Raw genomic sequence first — 24,262 nt, forward strand, 5'->3', positions numbered from 1 at the left:
ATTAAGAGGCCAGTCACAATAGTTGATAATCAAATATGCAAGGCTGTGTGTGCTGTGAACAGATAGAGAGTAAAGACTAATATCAAGCACTTACAAATTTGCGTTAGCATATGTGTCCCAGTGGATGTTTTCTAACTTGTTACAAAGCTCAGAACTTCCATACTGCACTTGATATATAGTTACTGGGAATATTAAAATAGCTGATACAGTGATACAATGGAAACATCGCCTTTGTCAGCATAGTGAATATTTGAATTTTTGACTTAACATCATGAAGTATAGCTTCAGGATACGTTTCATAGGAGAGGAAGAGAACATCTATCTAATTCACACATTCAACTTACTGAGACTTCCAAGATATTTGCCAATTGTTGGGGTAAGAGGAACTAATATATGGAACATGGTGACAAAAGAAGGTAAGCTGCAATAAGCAACAACATCACACATTTTAGGTCACAATAAACAAACACACATAAAACTGGGTGTACATACCTGATATTTGGCAGGGAAACTTAGCAGGATTTTCAGATCTTTATCAGGTGCATGTGAAATGTTATACCAACCATTTATGCTGTTTGAATGTGTACAATTTTCTTTTAATGTGCACCTAAAAGTATACATAAAATTATACTAGCCTCCTTCTCGTGCCTTTGACTTCAGACACTGTACTTCAACTTATTTAAAGTTATTGATTTTTTACAGGAACATTATCGATTTTTTTTTTTTACAGGAATATGGTTATAACTGCAAAAAGCTTCAGGAAAACAATCAGTAAAATCTTCTGCTTATCAAAATAAATTACAATGCATTGATACATGCTCGAGGGTCTTGTTTAAGTCAATGGGACTCAAGCAAGTACTAGAAGCTTGGCCATTTACAGTGGAATTGGTAGCCTGGGATGGAATTCATCATCCCCAACTTGATTGCTTCACTGTACAGCTCTAGATCCGATCCCCCCCCGACCCCCAACCCCACTCTGCACTCTCTGGGGGAGAAATACGTTCTTTAGGGTACAATTTCCCTACCCTGTTTTAGACATTGATACAAAAATGACATGAACCACACTATAAACTGCTTGTTCTCTCCAGAGGGTGTAAGAAGAGATAGGAGTGAAGCTCAAATGCAGAGCTATACTACGAATGCGCATAGTTGAGGAGATGCATCCTCTTCCCTGATCTCCTTTGTCATCCACTGATATCAATGGTGATCCTTCCCTTTTTTGTCAGTGCACTTGATTGAAAATACCAGATTTGAAAAAGTTCAAAATAGATTTCTCTGTCTTCAAGCATAAAATCCACTTCAGAATTAGGATAGCTCAAAGTAAATATGAATATTAGAGATGCCAAATTGTAGGAAACAAACTGTGCAACAGAAAATTAAGGAAGAATGAGGAAACACTAGGCTATATAAGTACTACAAAGATTACACATATTAAAAACATGTTATAAGAAAAAGACAACATAGGCATACAAATTAGATGGACAATCAGCAAGTTTGAAAGGTGAATCCTTAAAATTCTGTCTGCTGTCAACAGTTAATGAACAATTCATAGATTAACTCCAAGTAATTTCGTATAGTTAGCAATTAAAGACAAGTAAGTGCTAATTGAATATATCTTAATATTTTAATACTATGATTGAATATTTATAAATAAATGTAACATTTGATAGTTTTAATCCTACTTTTCTACCAAATGTAGAAGCATGTATAGCTTCAATCATATGAACAGTGACATCTGCCTTAATGAGCCATTCCTTCACTAAAAAGCAGAAATGAGTTCACAGTTCCAAAGTATGGGCCTTTTTTATGAAGAGCTCACTGTAAAAACATATTTCACAAACAATGTGTTTTCTCCCCAGAATGAATAACATGTTCAACAAAAATATCCACCACACTCCAAAATGCCCAAAATAACCCCACAAACCTTAGAAACCATAAAGTCATCTTCTCTGCAGATCAAGATGTTGGCAACTGGAATGCAGTTAAGCACAAGGTCACTTCCTTTGTGGTCTAACTCAGGAAACTGAGTTCCTGCTGCACAAGAACCTGGTGGGGCTTTGCATCTGAATACATTCAGGTCATAATGATACTGTAATAAATTGGGACTATATATGCCTGATATATTTCAAACTAGGACAAATTACAGTCTCATTTATCTCTCTCTTCACCCTACTGAGATCACAAAGGTTCATTAGCACCACAGTTTTAGAGCCACAGAAGATGGGATCCATCATCAACAGAAGTGCATAAACCATATTCTCAGATACATATAGGTAGGTAATTTGCACTGGCAACAAAGAAAGACAGAGCAAAGACATTCTACATTTTCTGACAGGGTGAGGATTATAACAGTAAAGATGCAAGGCAACACACCTGCAGTACTTGACACTAAATAAGTGTATGCATTTCAGTGATGCTAATATTGAAATATTAAAAAATGAAACTGTTTATCAAGCTGAATATTTACAACTGTCTCAGGAAGAAGTTACTTGCTTTCTTTCACTGCCTGAGGAACACCAGCAGTGAACCTGTTTCCCTCATTTGCAAGATTTGAAGAATCTGAGAGTTTAACAGCAAAATCAGTAATGCCACCCAGGACTCAGGGTTGTGCTTGTCTTTATGTGAGGGAAAAATGCATCTTTTGTTGCTCTAAAAGCTGACCTTTAACACTCACACAGTGTGCTGTGGAGAACAGTCATTTTCACAGGAAGCAGTCACATCTGATGCCTCTCAACATAAATTCTCAAAATTGCCCTGCACCGACCAAGATAATTCCACTCACCTAAAAATGAAATTATTCTGTAATACCCCTATTTTTAGAAAATTGAAATTGATTGCAAGTACTTTGAATGAACATAACAGATAAATATTATTTGTGAACCACATGATTCTGAAAATTAACATACTGACTCAAGCAACTAAGTTTGGCTTTCTTGGAAAGGTGAACTGGACCCTATACAAGTATGCAGGTATAAAGTATGAAACCCTTGGATCAGATTTCAGACATGCATAGATATGTGTACAGAGAAAAGCAGAGTCAAGATTTTTTTTTAATATCCCACAGCAAACTAGTTCTTTATACTACTAAAGATTTCTCTACACAATTGGAACTGAGTTCCTCTTATTTCACTATGATAACACAATACTTATGCGTACTGGTTCATTTGTATTTACCTAAGTCTCTGCTTCACTAATCTTGTGATAACTACAGATCCTAACACATCTGCCTTCTCTGTCCTGCTAAAGCATACTGATTTCCCCATGGAATGAGAACATACTTTCAGACAAAGTTTTGGCTTCCTTCTTTCTCCAACATACCAACCCCTGAATGAAGTCCACAGATGTCCCACATGTTGACTACATTCAAAAGTAAGTCTGGTCATGTTAGATTACATATTGTGATGTTTCCACATGGAAATGCATGTAAAACATCAATACCTTGTACTGGAATTGTATTTCAGCATAATTCAGGTAAATCTGATTCATCTACAGAAAATCTATAAACATTAGGAGAAATTACACAATGCTAGGACTAACTGGTTTGAATAATTGCAAGTGAAAAGGAGAATTAATATATTCGTCCCTATGGAAGAAAGGGTAGAAATAGGAAGAGTAGAAATATTTTGTTTCATTTTGTTTTCACTTGCAATGAGATGCACACATTTTTTCAATAAAGGACTGGATTTTAATCCACACTGTCCTTAATATGAAGCACTAGCAGTGCTAGTAAATTTTACATAAAACTGGAGTGTGTATTTTACAGAAGATTTATTTCCCTGTAGAAGTAGAAAACATATAATTGATCTCAAAATTATTATGGAATATATTGCTTTAGTGGACACATATGGACTTTGACTAAAATACTGGCTAAAAATGTCTTCCTCTTTTCCTAAAGTTTCACTCAGAGGTCTCTCTTCACAAAACCAAATATTTAATGACATTAAGTATTTAACAGTAAAAAATTATATGGGTGTTGAACAGGATTCCTATTATAGCAATTTATTTTTTCTCCAAAAGAGTAAATTATTTCTGTTTCAATCAGATGGAAACTTTCGGTGGTTCCCCTCATAAGCAGGGGATTTACTGAGTAATAAGAGTTACTCACAATCTCTTTATAAGGTAACTAAAAGCCTGAAAAGCCTAGCACTGTAACACACACAGTTTCTAACAAGGGAGCAAAAGAGAATTGGAAGGAAACACATTACAGAATAAATACCTACTCTCTTCCAATAACTACCTTTGCAAACATAAAGTAGCAAATCTTCAGCAAAATCACGTTATCACCAAATGGATAACAAACTAAAACGGGTAGTATTAACCTTCTAAAAGAAGGCTACTAGTGGAATTCCTCAAAAATCCATCTTATAGGCACTTTTGTTTAAGGTTTTAATCACTGGAAAATTGGCATAAAAGAAGATTTACACTGTTGACATCTGCTGATGATACAGAGTTGGGAACATTAACATGCAAAGGAAGATAAGAATATCACACAGGAAAACTTGGATAACCTTGAAATGGAATGACATTTAAAAGCATGAAGTACAAGAACATGCACCTACAGCAATAAAAATCTCACAACCCATATGTGTTATAGACTGGAAACTCATCAGTTGGAAAGACAACAAAGAAAGAGAAGGACCTGGGGGCATTATTTGATCATGGATGATTGTGGCCCATCAATGTGATGCTGTCACGAAAAAGACGTTTGTGATGCCAGAACACACTAAGGTCCTTCCTGGACAGACTGATTAAACAACATTAAGAAAGACAGCTTAAATCTCTTCTGGAACACTTTGAGAGTCCAGGCCTACTTTTTTAAAAGGATGCATAAATTTCACAGAAGGATTGCTGGAGTGGAGGTAAGAAAGGAGTGTCTTATGTGAGAGGACCTCAATGAAGTTCACTGTTAAGGCACACCAAAATGAAAGCAAAGAGAGAGACTGCTTTCACAAAAACACTGAAGAGGTGAGTGTGAGGAAGTGGGGGGGGAGGGGGAGGGGAAACCTATTCAGTCAAAGGTGATGCGAACACCAGAACAAATAACCTGTCCATAAACACATACAATGAAAATGAGCAGACATATTTTTACCAGCAAAAAATGAGACTGCCAGGAAGCTGCATAACCAGGGCAGGAAGGACAAAAAGCCTATCTAAATTTAGGATGGTCCTTTGCAAGTTTTTAGTTTTACTTTATGTGGTTGCTTGCCAAGACTAGGCCTGATGACCCAGGAATTTCTCCAGTACAGGCCACAGATGTAAAATAGCTTTCAAACCTCTTTCAAAGTAAGTCAAAATTAATGATTCAAATGTGCGAATGAAGTATTTAGAAAGAAATTCTCCTCTGGCCTAAGCCAAAGTCAGTGGTTCCAAAGAAAGGAACTATCAATACTAAGCACTCTTTTCTCGTTCTCATATACAAGATGCTCCCAGCCATTACGACATTTCAAGCAAAAGTATACAATTTCATCTCTCAATCTGGAAAGCAAAAGTATGTCTTCTAAAAGCAAAATTATTTGCTATTCGTGGCCCAACATATATTTTATGGGTAGATCTCAAAAATCTACGGGTTACGTAGTCTTTCAAAGGTGCTGAGTTCCCTCTCACATGACAAGAAAGTGTCTCACATTTATGGCTATGACTTATTCCATAAAAATCCAGTAGATACAATATTGATGCTGAATAGACCCAAGCCAGTCAAAATGTACACTGACTAATAATGCTCTTTTATATGACAGTCTAAAATACTAAAAGATACCTTCGATTCAAAGAACACCACCCACAGTAGGGATCCTTTGCAGATAAGCATTCTTGCTCAGAAGCAAATCTACCGCAATTTGCAACTGGTATTCTTCTCACCTGAAACCAAAGAATGCAGTAACACATTGAATTAATATAGCCTCCATAAACAGGGCAGTTGAAGGTTACCATTAAAAATCTGACAGCAACCAAGCACAATCCCTCTGGGGAAGTCTCCTTATGGATTCCCCTCTGCCAGAAGACCTTTGGATAGAAATATGCAGCCTATTTTGCACACACTGTATTTTGCCATCAGATAATGAAACACCTCTGACAATAACAATTTGGTTCTACTACTCAAAGGCCAGCATGGGCAGATTAATGCAAGAAAGACTGATCAGCATAGTGAATTACAGATAATAATAGAAAGGAGGTATATTTTACAAATAATGCTCTGCTTAGCAGAACACCATTTTCCTCTCCTCAGAACTGAGATATTTAAATGATTGATGAAGGTGCATCCAAAAATGCATGCGCATAACAAAATGCATCTGTGTTTGCATCACCATGTCAGGTTACTGCATGTGCACACTAGAACAAACGCATGCAACTGCTTAACATGCATGAAAATGCCATTTCAGTAAGTAAATGTAGATAATTGTGGCTATATTATATGTGTCTATACTTGTACATTCAGCTTGAATATCCTAGCCAGCCATTTTCAGAAAGGAAAGGAAAAAGAAAAAGAGAAAGCTGATTACAAATACTGAATACAGATACAAATAATGTTATTAATAACAATGTGAATTAATGATCTTAGTAAGAAAAACTAATTTAAACCATTTTTTTACAAATTTGCAAGAATTAGTTCCTATATCTTGTCAAGAGAAACAAGGATACACTGCTTCCTGCAAAATTATATTTACTGTTATTCCATCCATATATCGTGAAATTAAATTTATCTCAAGGTCTGTGAGATAATCAGTTCAGTCAAAATAACCAGTCAAAATCCTAGATGACTATCAAGTTAAAAAGGACAGTGTAGAAGCCTTTTTTCAGCTCCAAGAGATGATCAGAGAAGTGCATTTATTCCTAAAAGCTGTTCCTCTGTAACAACTTGGATTTTACCAAAGCTAAAGAGAATTCAAGTCTTACTTTGAATATTTATGTACACTTTTGACTGAGATTTTGATTCCTTCCATATTTGTGGTAGATGTATTATATCAGTCAGGGGTTCTCCTACCAATTTGCCCCCACTCTAAAACAGCAGGCTAAAACACTATGTTCACTGCCGGAAAAGTGATTTTATTGTAAGTGAAGGTAATTAAGTGCTGGGTGAAATCCTGTCCAGCTAAGATGGACAGCAAGTCCTTAAGCTTTCAATGCCATCTTTCCCACTGCTGGTGAGACGAAGGGATTTTCTGATTGCTGCTCAGTAGCCCTGCTGCAGGGTGTGCTGCAACAACTGCACAGGTTCCTGGGAGCCACTCTCTGCTTGACGTGCAGCTCTCAACCACTGCTGAACTCCTTGGCCTCACTATGCACACACATTGCTCAGTTCTCATTGTCCTTTTGTTTTGTTCTTTTGAAGTCTATGCCTAACTGAAGACAATGGGAATTTTATCACTGATTACAGCTTTATCACTGATTGCATCAGAACTAAGGCTTCAAAGCCGTCTCTTAAATTAAGAGATTTCTTTGCTTTAGAAACTCCTTAATTGACTGGCAAACCCTGACCTACCAACACCTGATTGCTTTGTCTCCAAAGAGTGTACAATGTTTCTGCTATCTCTAAGATTGATTCTGCATGATCTGCATTTTCCTGCCTCCATGAAAAACAGAAAGAAACATTTTCTTGGCAGAATGGCATAAAACAAGCATGGGACTAAGGGTATTGCTGGATCATAGCAACACTGGGCAGCACCATGACAGTAGAAGCTCTTCCAAGCTCTGCAGGAGTGCAGCCCACACTTAGACAAGATATCAGATGTAAAGTTGGTAACTGCAGTTTGGATATTAAAGGTCTAATTCTGACACAAACCAATGCTTCACTTATAAAGTGGTAGAAATCCTTAAAGCAGTAGTTTACATGAATTTATTATTTTATTAAATATTGTACTTACCTTATTTGCAGAGGACAGATAGATGTAGTTATTATTCACTGGATCAAGTCGAAGTTTGGGGAAAATGGAAGTTTCTTCCTCAATTTCATATAAAACCTCTGGGCAATTTGATTTCATATCCTCATTAAGAATAGCCTAAAACATGCATAATTAAATTATTCTCAAGTTCTTTTATTGATCAGTCAACATCTTAAACAAAAGCCTAATTTCAGTTACACCAAAGCTTCTGAGATGAATTACTGTGCCATGATTCAATTCACCTACTGCACTGGTTGTCACACTGGAGAAGGATGAAGGAAAAGACCATCAGAACAGAATTTCAACAAAGTCCATGCCAGACACATCTAGCACTGAATTTGGCAATGGTTTAGCATATGAAACATGCCTTCCACCAAGCCTGTTCCTGACTGATTCAGAAACTGAACGTGGAAAAGATGCCTATATCCCAAAGTCACAACCTGTTACTCCTATGAATGGAGAAGAAAGTATTAGCCTTCAGAAAACAAGCTAACATTCAGCTAACCCATAAGGTAAAAAGGAACTTACACAAATTTCTTTGTGGCTTCTCTAAGTATACACCTGTGATGGTATTTCTTTTTCTTACCTTGCCCAACTCTACTGTTTTCCACCACCCTTTGCACAGAATTCAAGGGAACGAGAGACCACAGAAAATTCATTTTCTAAATCAATAAGCACACCAACATTGGTTTTTCATGACTAAACAAGGGAGATGTGTTCACGGTCTCCGCTGTGTTAAGGAGACACGGAAGACTTCAATTTCATTTTTCATTATCAAAAGCGAAATGAAATCAAATGGACAAAAGCTTTTCAAGGTCTCTACTACACTCCTCTCCAAATGTCTGCTTAATGAAGACAAAGAATGAGAGTCATCCTTTGCAGTGTAGACAGGAAATGCACATTCTTGCAAAACCCAGAAAAAATTAAAGCATAAAAGACATTTGACTGGATGGTTGAAATGTTTGATAATGAGATAAGATGACTTTCACTTTCAAGCGATGGATTTAAATTAGCATAGGTCAACTATTCAGAAGCTAAGGCAAAATGAATCTTGATTTTTCTCTCTAATGGGACAGCTATTCACATCACACAGATAGGCTAACAAACAAACAAACACGATTCCAAAATCTAACAATATTTAATATTTCTACTGAAAATTCAAAGCAAGGAGGGAAACAAGGCAAAATAACTGAGAACTCCACAGTCTGTAAATTAATACTGTGGGCATTAGTGTTTTGATGAAACGTTTACTTGAATTTTAGGCAGGGTACATAATTGCTTTTGAAAGTTATCTTGCTCTCCAAAGGACCATACAGCAGTTGTTTCTCAAACAAAAACCAGGGACTCAGGGGATCATATTTGTTTATAATACCCTGAATAAACCAGGAAACATTTACCCACTTGAACACAGCAGTGGCTGGTGGAGAAGGGAAGGAGTGCCACACTTGGCTTACCTTCAGTAACTGTCCATCATCTGTTCCCAAAAACAGAACTATACGATTCAAAACAACTGTGCCATAAACAGCCACTAATCCAGAGTGAATCAAGGTAGGTAATTTCTTGATTGATTGTGGCTCCTGAAAATCAGATATAAGAAAAACGTATTAAAAAATCATTCACCTATAGTCCAAAACTTTGAGAAAAAGAAGAATCCTTGGAAAGATTCTCAGAGAACCCAACTTGAGACAATACTTTGAGTAACATTCCAGTTCTGACACAGTTTAAGAGCAACACATTATTGAAAATTACACATGAAACTAGTTTTTTATATATGACAACTGGTCATATCTGTGACAAAGATTATATCTGCTTCAGTTAAATCACTGACTTCAGTGGGACACAGACTTGGCCTAGCAGCAGTAAGTTACTTTGCAATAGAATTTCTCTTTTTTGGGACATAATATCCTGGGGTTATTCTGAATTTCCAGTTCTTCTCAATTAAGCCATGCTTTGCCATCGCCTGAAGGCTAAAGATACACTCAGAAACCACTTTTAAAGGCATGCAAACATTCTGGACAAAGGAGACACTTCAAACAAACTGTGTCTGTGTGTATAAAAATGCAAACCTTCATCCTCCTTGACACTAGAGGAAGTAGAGACTTGTGTATTACATAAACATAAAATGAGATAAAGCAATATAAAGTTCATGTCCCAGAGAACATAAATGTAGCTGTGTGAACTTTAAAATTAACATATTACCCTCAATTCTCCATCCCACCTGGAGGAAATTAAGTAGCGAACACATGCAAGCAGCTCATGAGAAAAAACATCATGCAGGAAATCCCTGTATCTTGTGGAATGAAAAACCAAACCAAATAACTCTGACTGTAGATGATCGAGTGCTGAAAGGAAATCTCTATGTGTGAGAATAGGACCATTTACCAGGGGAACTCCCTAGAAGCCCAGGTGTCTCCTTAGTAAGCAGTAACTGAAGTTTTGAAGTCCTCTAACTGCTTGAAGTCAACCTCTGTGGCAGACATTGCCAAAGGTGTGATCCCACCTGCTCTCCAAATGGGTCCAAGCCCAGCCAAGCTTTACCTCCCCTTCCCTGTATCAGTATAATGTTTTCCAGTGAGCTTAGTTAAGGCAATGATGTGCCTAGAAAATGCTCTGTAAATCTACCTACCTACCTCTTCATTTGAGTCATGCTCCTCATCATTTGAACATGTGGCTGCATACACACCAGTGCTGGCACAAAGGAGTGGCTGGCATGGCGAGGTAGGGGACAAGAGCTCAGGTAAGACCAGGCCCTTGGGAACAGGTCCTGTAGGTTAGTTTACAAAGTCCAGAATTTCAGCCTCAAGGATGGATTCCTAAACCTACAGAAACCCTCGGAGTGTAAGAGCCTATTTCACTTTAATGCACAAAATGAAGTGTGAGATTGGACCATCAAAACTGATATTTAGAAGAAAGGTGAAGGCATTTCTCAAAGTTATGAAGTGAACCCGTAACACAGTAACAGCTGGATTCAACTCTCTTGCATGCTATGATGCTGGCTTAACCCCAAAGAGTCTTTCCACTAGGAATATTCTTTTTTTCTGAACTGCAATCCTAAGCCAATTAAAATGACTCTTCAGTCATCTGAATTATTTTAATTAGCTTGAAAGAACAGCCACTTGGAGTAAAATAAGACTTGATTAACTTTCATATTTAAAGTCACTATTTCTTTTTTCATGCAGCAAGAAGAAGACACAGGAACTGTCATGCACCGGCACAGAACTTCAGTAAAACTCACTTGGCCATGAGAATCCAGTACCCTAGAGGTCTGTGTTAGACAGGGGAGAGGGGAAGGGTGTGATTGCAAGCATTTTAAGGTGGAAAAAGTTAACTCACTTTATTAATAGATCTAAGGTAACAAAACTCCAAAACTAGTGCACTCAATGAGTCTTCACTTAGGTTAGGGAGGGAAGAAGTGGAGCTTCCATGCTTTTATTTCCACCAAAATTAGGAATAGTTCTTCTGCAGTGCACCATGTAGTAGCGTAAGAGAGACAAGCTACCCTAGGTTCCTCGCTGACTCTGTACAACAAGATCACAGAAAAGAGGAGTACTCACCCGGTTTCTGAAAAGCTTTGCTGCCAGATTTTATTTTGACCCACATACTAATAAAATAACCAGTGTCATATCAGTGCATCCTCCTCATCTGACTGAAGAACCAATACTGACAAGTGTGGAAGTCTCCTCCCCTCCCTCTGCTTGCTAGAGGGAGGGTCAACGCGACATTGAGCTAATACGGATAAGAAGAGGGGGAATTCAGACGGTGGACAGTCACAACAAAAATTGCCTTCTCTCTTTTGCAACCTATTTCTCCAGTTTGCCCATTCCCTCCAGGGTGCAGCTGCTGCTTTCACCCTTCTGTCACCCCTTCTCCACATTCTTTTTTGTTTTTAACAAGCCGTTTTACCTCTTCCACTGTGACTAATGGGATTACAGCACTGTAGGGCCTTTCCAAGCTGCTTCTTTCACAGTTAAATCCATTCTTAAAAATGCATTTACAGTCTAAACTTCCTTTATACTTCAAGAGTCATTCATCTCCATGGTCATCTGTTTGTCTATCCTGTAACATTTTCAGGTGCATACAAAACCAAGAAAAGCAAAAGAAAAGACAATACCACTCTATAAGACCTGTCTTTTTTAAATTCTTCAGTTCCATCCTCTGTTCTATTCTAGTCCCTCTACAGTCTACAGTCGTTTGGTTATTGGCATGAAAGGTATTTCTACTAGTTTTCTATTTGGCAGTTAATTTTCAAATGTATCTCCATATGACTCCAGCTGCAGCAACCATATTCACACTTCTACTTTCTGTCCTGATTTCCTTCTGATTATTTTACATTACGTGCCTCAGAGGAAAGGGCAGCATTTTTAGTTCACGCAGCACTCATCATATTGCAGCTGTCCAAAAAGCAAAAATAAAGGGTTTGAGCATCAGAGTGAAAGAACAGATGCAGCTATACAAAAGGACACAAGATTTGTAAGTAGTGTATAGCAACAGTCAACACTGAAACAATAGATGTTTTGCCTGGGGGAAAACTTCTGGAACCTCATTCTTCTTTCTTAACTTCATCATCCTTTAACCACCTCCATCAATTTTCACTATGTCAGAGGTTAACAAATATTGGGGCACATAGCGAGCCTTTATTAGGGCTAAGGAATGAGGAGATGAAGTGTTCCAAAATTTTATTTCCGAGGAGCTTTTTAATTTGTGCATTGCCCAGCAGTGTTAGGTGGACAAGCCTGTCCAGGCAAGCAGACTGCAAAAAAATCAAGGATGACCAGAAGATCAGAGGGTCTTCAGAGAGACCCTGCAGAGGCAAATCCTGAGGCTCATGTTGCAAGGCAGGAAGAACAGTCAGAGGCTATGCTTGAGCAAGATGCTGACGGAGACTCCTGAGATGGGGAAGCTAGAAACTTGTGACTTCTCGAAGCAGAGCAGAAACGGTCCTTATCTGCCCTCAGATCTAAGCTCACAGAAGTGGTAGTGTCCTAATAACCAGTGCGAGAGAACAAGTTCCATTAAGGAAGGCTTTGAACTCAACTGAGCTTGAACAGAGTGTTAGCAGAGAGCAAAAGGAAGTGGTGGGTGACCTTGAGGGATGAAGGCACACACTTGTTAAACAGGCATGCTCTTACAATAGGTTGGGGCTTTTTTTAGGGGACCCTACCCATTACATCGCAGAGAGACTGGCAGTAATTTTCCATTCCTTGGACCACTACCCACTGTTGCACATCCATGTGGACACCAAAGACATGGCCTAGTGCAGATCAGAACTACAAAACTCTGGGAGCAAAGTGAATAAGACGGGACCCCACACTTTGTTAACCTGTGGGGTCAGCTACGAGTGATGCTCTTCTGGATCTGCTACTCAAAAACAAGGAAGAACTGACTGGAGATGTGATAATCAGAGTAGAGAGCTGGAGACCAGGCTTTAGTGTGTTCAGGGGAATGGTCAGTGGAATCCCGAGAGTCAGCTCTGAAGGGAAGTAGAGCTCAAGTAAGCTAGCAGGTCTTTCAGGACAATCTTCTTCGAGCACAAACTCAGGAAAACAAGCAGACATATCACAAGATGGCCTCTAGCTAAGCAGGTAAGTCATGATTGAACTACACTGCAGAACAACAGCATAAAAGAAGTGGAAGCAGGACTAAGGAGGAATTGCCTGGACACACAGGAACGGTGTTAGGAAAACCCAAGCTTACCTGGTTTTGAAACTGGCAAGGTATGTTATGGGCAATAAGAAGAGCTTCCACTACCATGCAAGCAATAAAAGAATGAACAATGAAAATGCACACCAACTGCTGAATAGCTCAGGAGATTACTGACAGCGGATGCAGACATGGCTCTGGACTTCACCAGCAACATCTTGTGGTCCTTTGTACACAGACAGTTCAAGAAGGAGAGAAACTAGCAGTACTTGAAGAGGATGAAGCCAGAGATCTCTTAAGAAATCTCAGCTTTAGAAGTTTTAGGGAAGACAGATGGGATCTGTAGGAAGATGCTGAGAGACTGTCTGATGAAGGTGAAAGGTTATTCTCTCATATTTCAAAAGGTGTGGAGATCAGGTGAAGTCTCCAACTAAACAAAGACAATACTGCACCCATCTTCCAAAAAAACTCAGGGAACTACACATTGATTGGTGTCACTTTTTTCCCTGGGAGGATCATGGAGAAAATCCTCTTTGAAACCATTTCTGGACACAAGAGACGAACAAAGTGACTGAGAAAAGCCAACATAAATTTACCAAGGATAAATCATGCCTGACCAATCTGAAGAATTTATAAGACTTGTAGATGTGGCGCTTAGGGACATGTTTTTGTGGTGGACTTGGCAGTGCTGGGTTAACAGTTTGATTTGACGATCTTAAAGGTCTTTTCCAAAACTGGGCTGGTTCAGTCTACAGAAGAGACAGTTTCAGAGGGACCAAAGAAACAAAGCCAGGCTCTTGACAGAGGTGTATGCAAGGTAACAAGAGATAATGCCACAAACTGAAACAGTGGAGTTCTAGTGAACAGGAGATGAAAAAGCATCACTATGAGGGCAATCAAGCAGAACAGGTTGTCCACAGAGGTTGTGCAGTCCCCATCCCTGGAGTGTGAGAGTTGACAAGTCTTCCATAGCTTACTTCCCACACTAAAAAAGGATGAACTGAAAACTCACTGTACCAGACAGAAATACTCACTTCAAAAACGTTAGCTCTAGAAACCCATCAAACATCAGGTGCAATACTAGCAGTCTGTAATACACAGGAGATTGACTTTACTACTAGAAAATTAATTACAGGATCAATTTTGATACAAAATTATATTTAGAAGTCTGTAATTCTTTCCTTAAATAAAAGACCATGAATCATTCTGGAATAAGTTACCACACAAATTCAAATGTCGTTCCCGCAAATTAAAGGCCGTAACTAAACTGATGTGACTCTGTTGACTTCAAAATCTCCTTTCAGTAGAGCTTACACCAGCTAGGATTTGTCCTAGGATTCCAAACTATGTTTGATAAATTAAGGGACGTATACCAACCTTTATATGTATCAACCACTGAAAAATGAAAAAGTTCAAAAAACAGACGGTTACAAGTCTTGCATTAAATAATAGATGAAAATCCAACCAAGATAGCTTATCTTTTAGTAACTATCACAACTACTTATCCTTTTCACATCATAAAATAAACACCTTAATACAAACTACAGCAATTCTTTCTCTTACAGGCATATGCCTAACAATTTTTTTTGGATTTTCTACCTGAAAAATTGTGAATCCTTGAATCTCCCTGAATCCTTTTCTTCTCAGGCAACTTTTTTAATGGCAAAACTAACTTCCAGATTTGCCATTATCGTAGTTAGGTAACACTCTACATCTCTCTCCTGTTGATGTTCTCCAGTTTGAACACTCTTCCTACTCATCTGCTTGGATGTGATTCACAACATCCTGGCTTCTCTGTGAGAGACCAGAGATCCTTGTAGGTCCTGTTCTGTCACAGAGCAACAGAAGAAAAGCCTTTCTTTCACTAGCTCCTGCAGCAAGTTTGTGACAAATTCCAGCACTCCTCCTGTGTTTGTAAGTACTCAGTCAGGTTTCTGAAAAGAAATTGAGAATGAGATCTGGCAAATTCACATTTATTAACTAAGGAAATTGTGAAGAAGATGCACTTATGTATATGCAGGCTATGCTGGAGAGTCCAGTAACACATATACCCTGGCAGTGCATATAAGTAGATACATTCAAAACTAAGAGACGTGTGGATCAAACAAAAAAAAGATGAATATAAAATTGCAAACTGTTTTCAGAGTAGTTTCATCTAAAACACCACTTGCCTCTTACTAGACCGGGATCCTGTCTCTTGGAACCCAGTAGTGCCTATGTCCTGAATAAACACATCCAAGTAAAACAAACCTCTTTGTGCACACCACTGCACAAAACAAAAATGGACTTAGCTAGTTCTCATAAGGATCAATTCCACAGAATTTGCAGCAGTCACATACTTTTTGATAAAGTTGCTAAGCAAGGATCTTAGAAATTACCAATTTTCAATGACAGACTCTATTCCAGCATTAAATCTTAATGCAAATATGAACTTTGGTCTAAGAGGCAAAGCAAAACTAAAGAGATTAGACACCTACGGTGAGTTCCTACAGGATGCAGAGCAATTTGGTTCCAATCCAGTGAAGTACTCAAGTACATGCTTTACTTTAAATGCATGGGCATTTAAAGATGGATGGAAATACTCATATATGCCTAATATTAAATATGTCATTAAGTGCTTTACTGGGTTAGGGCCAGAAAGCTCTGTACCTTACAGGAATGAACTCAGAGTACACCATGTAGCAATGGCATAATAGGGAATTCAGGGCCACAAATACCCTGGGCTAAGTCCCTCTTGCAGTGTCCTATTGAGAAAATCAATGTGAGTGGAGAGGGGTAAGAGGATGTCTTGCCTAAAAGTAATCAGAATAATAACAGAAGGATTACAAGATCAGAAGGAAAACAAACTGCCACTACTCCCTAACATATATGCTTACTATAAATTGTATTCCTACAGTGAAAAAATCCCTGTATTTTCAATTCCTACATAAACTGACAGTCCATGTCTGGGATTCACGTACCTCATCACATTCACACCTGAGCTCCTGCATACACTCCAGTGTATGCAGCAGAGAAGACTAAGACCTGCAGCACCCTACAACACATGGCACCTGCAATGCAAAAGCCAGACTGACATTCAGCACAGTCCACTCACCACAAGCACCAGAGAGGCCTTGCACTTCAAGTGCCCATAATGCTGCAACACATTCCTTTGCTCAAGACCAACACTGTCTTTAAAAGACTGGACTTTAAAGCACGTGTTAAGTACCATTGTTTGCCGCCATTCCTACACATTGTAGTACAACATACTCCTGACAGCTCTGTGCTACGAGGCACTCCTTTCTGGCCAGAGCCACTGCTAAGATTGCACACACTGCTGCAAGCTACACACTGATGGACGTGCCACACTCCATCTTCCTGTCAGCTCTGAAGCCCATGTGTTTCTGAGTCCAAGAACAGCATATTTCATGACTGCAGGGACTCCCATACTTTAGTGAGAGACGGTAGAAGGATCTGGTCTAAAACAACCCAGAAGCAGCAGCATATGGGCCTGTCATCTCCAAACGTACTCTGCAATAGCCTAGCCTAACCTTCTGTAGTATAAAAAAGTATTAAAGCTGAACTACATGCATTTATTTCTATGTTTATACACCATAAGCATGTATAATTAGCTTTAAAAGGAGAGCTAATTAGCCATGTAATGTTATAAGCCATATTACTTCACAGGACCCACATGTCCTGCTATCTCACAAAATATTAAAATACCACTTTTCTCTCAGTGGTAAACTGCATTTCCTGTGCCAAAATATCACGATCAATAACATCATCATAGTTTGGGACATAAGGTTAAGTAAGCAAACGTTATAAAGATTGTTACAGTTGAGATTCTTCAGCATTGTATCCAAATATAATCTAAATTTCCAGGAGGGATGAGCCTTTTGGGACATGAAAGTAACTCTGGAGTCACAGGAGTCTGATCTGAATCAGACCAATCCTGAAACAAGTGGATCATTGATTTTTCATATTCAGGCCCTGAGAGGCAAAGGGGACAGGGAATTGCCCTGTCTGCAGAAATATGTGCCTCACCTTATCTGCGTTATGTTACTCTAAGAGATCCATGAGGCTGCTCTGAAATTTCTTGCATGAGGTTTTGTCAAGTGTTTAGAAAGGATATACTGCCCAGGGAGCTTTCTTTTTCTGTTTTGTTTAGCAGGCTCAGAAAGCACTTCTCTAAGAAACTTCATGGGTAATTAGGAATAAACAATGCAAACTGAAATTCCAAAAACAAATAGGTATTTTGGGATCAGAATGAGACTTCAAATTCATTCAGGAAGTTTGCCTTGTGGGAGCACAGAAATCATGCAGTAAGCTAGCACTGGAAATCAAAGGATTGGCTCTGGCTCCGTAGTGAGTTTCACTATTTACTTCAGCACAGTTGTCTCACCCACATATGGGGTTCTCATTCACAACCACGTCCTCTAACACTGGCAATAGTCTCACAGCTCAGTAGGGAGAGGAGCTGACTGAATCACACGTGCCCTCTGGTAGTCTGTGTTTGGAAAAATCTCAGCACTGCACTCCGCTATGAGTTAGATTTGGAAAGCCAAGGAGTGACAGTAAATCTACTACACTTCTTTCAAGGAATTTCCAAGAAACTCCTATCATAACACATCAAGGATTCAGAAGTTTAGCCGCAAACTCCCTGGATGGTGAGGGAACTGCAAAATGCTTAGGGCTTGCTTAGTGATGCCTTGCTTTATCCCCTTTGATCCTCCTTGATACTTTTCAGTGGTCCTTTTGCCACAGCTCTGGAAAGTCTTCTGAGTGTAACTTAACAGCATGGACAGGCCTTGCAAAAGCACCTTCTTCATCTGAATGACATTTTTACCTCCCTGAATATAATTTTTAGATAACTTCTTTACTACTGAGGCCACAGAAAAGCCAGTAGCCTTGCCTATCCCACCCTCCATGTGCCCAGCTCACCCTGAAAAGGAAGAGAGAGTGTTACTGAAGTAGGTGACCAGGGGAACTCCATGGGATACCACTGTCTGTGAAAATGTAACCACTGCAACAACAAAGAGATATCACCTATTGTTGTCTGCTGCACACAAGGGTTTGGGGAGGTGGCTGTGAGAACCCTCCCAAGCAAGGCCAACCCTGAGAGGCTTGGGAAATACCTACCACTGAACAAGCAACCATAGATAACTAGTGAGTGACAGAGATAACAGTGCACACAGCCCAATGCACAGAGTCAATCTGACTGGTTTTTTTTCATTTCTGATGTAGCTGCAATGACATGAGATGTGAATGCACAGAATAAGGTAGGAGATGCTTTATCTAGGCTGTATGGAAAATAAAATGAAATACGACTTATCTTAGGCAGAAAAGGACACATCGAGAGAGAAGCCTAAGACTCAGGCCTGACCCAGGATGCCCTCACTTGTTCCCTCAGACGTGTCTTTCCCAACAGGTAGTGGGAAGTATACCAGGATTGGTAAGGCATCAGCTTTTTAGAAACAGAAAGAGCTGGAGAAATCACTAGGGTTGGCAGAGCCTGGGCTGATGTGCAAAGCCTGGTGTGGCTCTGAAGTTTCCCCGCAAAGTTCATGTGCCTCCAGCTCAGGGACACCCCATGAGTCATGCACAAAGACACCAGCCACAACAATAACAGCGTCAACAAGTGCTTTCAGGATGAAAGCTTAGCAAAACGATGCCCAGACTTACACAGCTCTTCCCGTTCATATTGAAGTGAGTGGATGCACAGGCTTGTTCCTTCATCTCCTCCATCCCAAAGATGCAGACGGCGGTGGTGTTCCAGGCTTTGGCGCTGTGGCTGTGGCGGAAGACACCCACCCACCAGCCCCGCTCACCCTGGCGGACAAGGCTGGAGGAAATAATGAGGCTCCTGCACCCGCAGTCCAAATAGACGTGCCCTTGCAAAGTAAGACCACTCTCTGAAGAGCGCAGCTGGCGCAGGACAGCCATGCTGGGTGGCTCCGTGTTATTACCCAACCTGGCCTTCAACGTGTAGTAGGGAAAGAAAAGGTGATCCCCCCACTGGAGCGCGTCAACAAAATGCAAAGGCTCCTCCCTGCGTTTGATGATGCCCAGCTCCTCCTCGGACTTCAGGTTGACCATTCTGCGCACCGTGATGACGGTCTCCTTGTCCGACTTCGAGGGCTCGCAGTGCAGGTGGTTTGTATCAGCGCTGGTTGAGTAGGTGGCCGCCACGGCCAGGTACCAGGCGCCGGCCTGCTGGAAGACGACGCCGGCGGTGGAGCCGTCGGGCAGGCAACTGACCACCTCGCTTTGGTTCAAGCGCTGCCGGTAGGACGGCTGCTCCCACACCTGGCAGGCGCCGCCATCCTGGGTCCAGCCGGTCAGCAGGACGCCCACCCCGCCGGCCTCCTCGTAGTACAGCAGCAGGTTGCTCCGCATGCCGGGGGGCTCCCCGCAGCCCTGCCCCGCCGCCGGCACCACGCGGCGGCGGGGCCGCAGCTCGGGCCGCAGCTCGTAGAGGCAGCTGCCGCCCGCCACCAGCACGGCGCCGCCGCTCACCTCGATGTTGTCGATGGGGGCCCCCGGCAGCTCGAAGCTCTGGGGTCCGGCGGCGCCCGCCAGCGCCGCCAGCAGGGGCAGCGCCCAGCTGAGGGCGGGCGGCGGCGCCGCCATGGGCGCGGGCTCGGCTCGGCGCTGCGGGGCGCCTCAGGCGGCGGCGGGCGGCGGGCGCTGCTGCGCCATGGTGCGCGGAGGGGCCGGGCGCGCTGCCGCCGCTGCCGCCGCCGCCGCCGCTTCTCCCTGCGCCGCGGCCGGGCTGCGCGGGCGGGGAGTTCCTCTTTCGGGGCGGGGAGGAGGGGGTGCCTGCACGGGAGAGGTGGGGCGGGCTCCTCCGGGAGGGCTGCCGAGCCACCTCGCCGCCGTGCGCCGCCGCTCCCCCTCCGCCCCCCGGCCCCGCCGGCCCGCCTCGCCGCGGACGGTGGGCGGCGGCGGCGCCGCGGGAGCCCACCTCGGCCGCCGGGCTGCGGTGGGCCGGGGGCGGCGGCGGCCGCCTCGCAGCGGTGTGGCGGGACGCGGAGGGGAGCGAGACCCACCTCGCCCGGCGACGCTCAGTACCCGGTCCCGCACGGAGACTCCTCCGGAGCACGGGGCAGGGAACCCCCCCCGGGGCAGGGCGGCCCCCCTGCGCCCGCTTTGCCTCGCTCCCGGCCCGGCTGAAGCCGCCCCGCGGGCAGTGGGCGAACAGGGGCGAAGGTGCTGAGCGGGGGCAGCCGGTGGCGCGGTCCGCTTGCGGGTGCCGGGTGGGGGCGTGGGGTCAGACTGCTGGGCACCGGCAGCGCCCGCTGCGAGCCTGGAAACCCGTCTTGTCCCCGTTCAAATCGCGGAACCGCCCTGCTAAACAGCACTCCCGTCAACCAGTCCGCCGATGCCACCTTGAGCGGGGAGGTTGAGGGGTCAGAGATCCCTGATTAGATCTTGGTCTTGTCTGAGGTAGAACAAAGGCTCTCGGCATTCTCCCGAGTCCTGCCGGGCACACAAAAAACCTGTCCCTTTCCAGCTGTGCTGCTGAGAGATGAACGCCCATCCAGTGCGCACTGGGGACAGGATGGGCCACGTTGAATGGTGATTTACTTCATTTCCCATTCTGTCACTGCTGGTTGAGGTTCAGCACAACGTGAAGTATAGGTTGCATGCTGAGCTTACGGTAAATTATCGTTTTGCTGAATGTTAAATAAAAAATGAAAAGCAGCAAAGATGCCTTTCAGTGTTCTCTCTTGGGTGCCTCTGGAAACTCTGGGTGAGGATGGGCGTAGGGCCCATTGCCTTACTGAGAAGAGGATGTAATGTTCAAAACCGAGAAGTCATCTGACTCTCCATTTACGCTGCTTTTGTCTTGAAGTAGCTTGATGGAAGGAATAAGTGGAACTGTAAAAATTAGAACAAAAGTAACCTTTGTTACCAGTGAAGTGCAACATTTTCAAGTAGGAAGTGCAACAAAGTTAACAAATTGTTATTATCTTTCTCCATGACTGTACCCGGCAGCAGTTATTGTGCAAGAATTGATGTTGCTCTGGTCAGCAAAAATATTCAGTAATTTTGCAGTAAAAGGTGTCTAGGACAAATATTACCATGAAATTCAGAGCTCTCCACAACCCATCTGCTTATCTCTTGTATAGTGACTCCAAAACACATCCAAAATCTGCAAAATGTAGCAGAGGATGTGGAACAGAATCGTTGCACAATTTTTCTTCTTGCCAGATGCAAAAAGATGCTCTATGTGCTAATGCTGCCTGCAGCTACCCGTGGAGGACTGAACTTGTAGTCAACATGTAGGCAAAGTAAATCCTCCTGCCCGTATCACCAATATAGGTTGTCTACAGAAATGCCATTTATACATCTTTGCAAAGGAGGCTGAACATGTCATACTGGAGTGTGTTACACACTACCTTGTCTTCTAGTTTATTTTCAGTTCAAATATAAAACTGTCACTGATCTTTGTCTTGTTCACAATTGATGAGGCTAAACAGAAAAGCATATCAGCATCCTAACTGCAAGACATCTCTGATTCTGACCACAGAGCATGTCCAGCAATAGATTATCTTCTGCAAACATCCTTCCATTTGCAAAATCACTGAGCTCTGCATGTATTGCAGAGACCCGTTTCTCAGGCATTATGTTTAGAATAAGACTCATGCACTTCACTGAGTGGCTGGTTTGCTTAAATGAGTGAGGCCAGGCTTGTTCTAGTCTTAGAGAACAGCAACCACTCCTAGGGCTGCAGACTTCTCTGACTGTCAAAACTGCCCAAAAGCAGTGTTCTGATTCAATTTTTGTCTCTTCTAGGACCTGGGAGGACTGAACTGCATATGGCGGCTGTCACATGAAAACAGCCCAGCTGTGTGGGCTAGCAGGTTCTACCACAATGGGATGGGACAGGACAGGACAGGAGGTCACATTCCTCCTGTCCCAGGAACAGCCATCAGAGCACAGTTCTGCAGACTCTTCCCTGCCTGTCACTTTTCTATTTCTGTTTTTGCCTCTCTCTTTCCAGTGAAATGGTAGCTTGGACCAGAGCCTCATCTTGCAACATTTAATTCGCATATGCTTCTGAGAGCCAGCTTTGCACTGAGAGTTAGTGCATGGAGTTTTGCTCATGAGTGACCCAATTCTTGAAGCGGCAAAGTAGTCCCAATTCCTTTCAAAGCCCCTGAAGTAAATAGGAGTTTCTATCTTCAACACATTCTTCTAGAAGATTCTTCCAGATACCGGAAAAGCTGAGCTTCTACTGATGTTATGGAAAGGGAGGCTATGGGTTTATTTTGTACTGCTTCGGAGTGTAATATTTGTTATTAACACAGCAGACCAGAAAACAGCATAATCAGATCATGACTGAACTGATTCCAGCATGAACTGATGCTCATGTTGGAACTAGATGATCTTCCAAGATACCTTCCGACCCAAACTATTCTATGATACTTCTATAAAATATAAGCAGACAATGGCAAATCATTTTACTGTATTCCCTTGGCTGTCAGTTCCATAATTGGTGTTTTTATCCTGTTGTTGCACTGTGTTTTATTTTTCAGGCACAGAAGGGAGGGCAAACAAGGTAGCCTGCCTGTTAATGTTAGACTTTATAAAGCTTTGCTGTCTAACTCTGGCACCCCAACCAAAATTTATGAAAAAACCAGGGAAGCAAATTGAGCTTCCTTTGCTATCCTAAGCAACAGTTATGTATTTCAGCATGTCATGTTAGATCTGAAGTTGGAATGTGAATCACACCAGGACTTGTTTCTACATCTACAATTTAAAGAGCTCTCATTTAGATCTTCAACAGTGTTAGGCAGAACACATCCTAAATTAAGATTGCTTTCCCACTACAGTTCATCTACCTGCTTCCCTCCTCCTTATTTCTCATCTGCATGCTAAATTTCTCTGAATTTATGACTCCACAGACAATCTTACAAAATATTACTAGTAAATGAGATTTATTTTTTATGCTTAATTTATGTAGCTTCATTTTGGTATTTCCCCTGTTTTGAAGTTCCATGACCAATTAAGGTTTTATTTGTTTTGTTTATTGAATCCATGTGGTTACCTTAGCTTAGTTCCGAAATGTTTTTTTCACAAAGGAAAAATAACCTTTCATTTACAAAGTAATAATAGGTAGCATTAATGTTAACAGGTATTTTATCATTATTGTAATACTTGAAATAACTGTTTTTCTGGTTATATAGTTAAGACAATTTTCTACTGTAACTGAACGTTGATAAAATAGAAAGGAAGTGCTGGGCAGCTTTTCAAAAAGCTTTTCTGAGAAGGATTCCTTTCCTGACAAAGGCATTTGAATACTGAAACTGAGTTTGCAGATTTGGGTTTTAGTTCTGCTTTTCAGTCTTGTTTCTTTTTGTTTAGATTTTTTTTGGTTTAGATTTTTGTTTAATCTAAAAGTTACTGACCATTTTACTTTTTTTTTTGGTCTTCACAAAGAGGAAATGGCAGATTCAGGAACAGGACTATGCTCTTTGGGGATCTGTATGGGGTGCTGTCAGCCGCAGCCAGCAGTGATATGTCCGTGGGCTCCAGGGAAAATGTTGCTTTTCTGGAGTCCCACTAATGCATCTGATCCATTTGCCCAGGGAGATGCTCCTTTCTGATGAAAGGCTGGAGCTATAGGCAACTCCTGGGCATCTGTGACATAGCAAAATGCTCTAGACACTGGTTAATGCTTCCCTTCATGGGACTGGCATGTTATAACTGTATTGAGTTTGTGTGGCCAGGTTTTGGGGGGGAAAGGCAGGGGGCTA

General features: G+C 41.7%; 1 protein-coding gene and 1 long non-coding RNA gene across 2 annotated transcripts in view; one reads left to right on the plus strand and one right to left on the minus strand.

The window, feature by feature from the left end:
• Window positions 1-20,130, minus strand: part of PLXNC1 (plexin C1) — a 71,021-nt gene extending 50,891 nt beyond the window's left edge. The window contains exons 1-5 of the mRNA XM_048300967.1: window positions 19,182-20,130; window positions 9,332-9,454; window positions 7,860-7,994; window positions 5,756-5,856; window positions 493-607 (exon numbers count right to left, since the gene is read on the minus strand). Of these exons, the coding sequence (XP_048156924.1) occupies window positions 493-607; window positions 5,756-5,856; window positions 7,860-7,994; window positions 9,332-9,454; window positions 19,182-20,129 (1,422 nt within the window). The 5' untranslated portion in view covers window position 20,130. The remainder of the gene's footprint in view (window positions 1-492; window positions 608-5,755; window positions 5,857-7,859; window positions 7,995-9,331; window positions 9,455-19,181) is intronic.
• A 380-nt stretch (window positions 20,131-20,510) lies between these two features.
• LOC125325524 lies at window positions 20,511-23,460 on the plus strand. The gene is made up of 2 exons (XR_007203367.1): window positions 20,511-20,708; window positions 22,299-23,460. It is a non-coding gene; the product is annotated as an uncharacterized LOC125325524 (long non-coding RNA).
• The last annotated feature ends 802 nt before the right edge of the window (window positions 23,461-24,262 follow it).

This window comes from Corvus hawaiiensis, chromosome 4, assembly GCF_020740725.1.
Source record: "Corvus hawaiiensis isolate bCorHaw1 chromosome 4, bCorHaw1.pri.cur, whole genome shotgun sequence".
Lineage (NCBI taxonomy): Eukaryota > Metazoa > Chordata > Aves > Passeriformes > Corvidae > Corvus > Corvus hawaiiensis.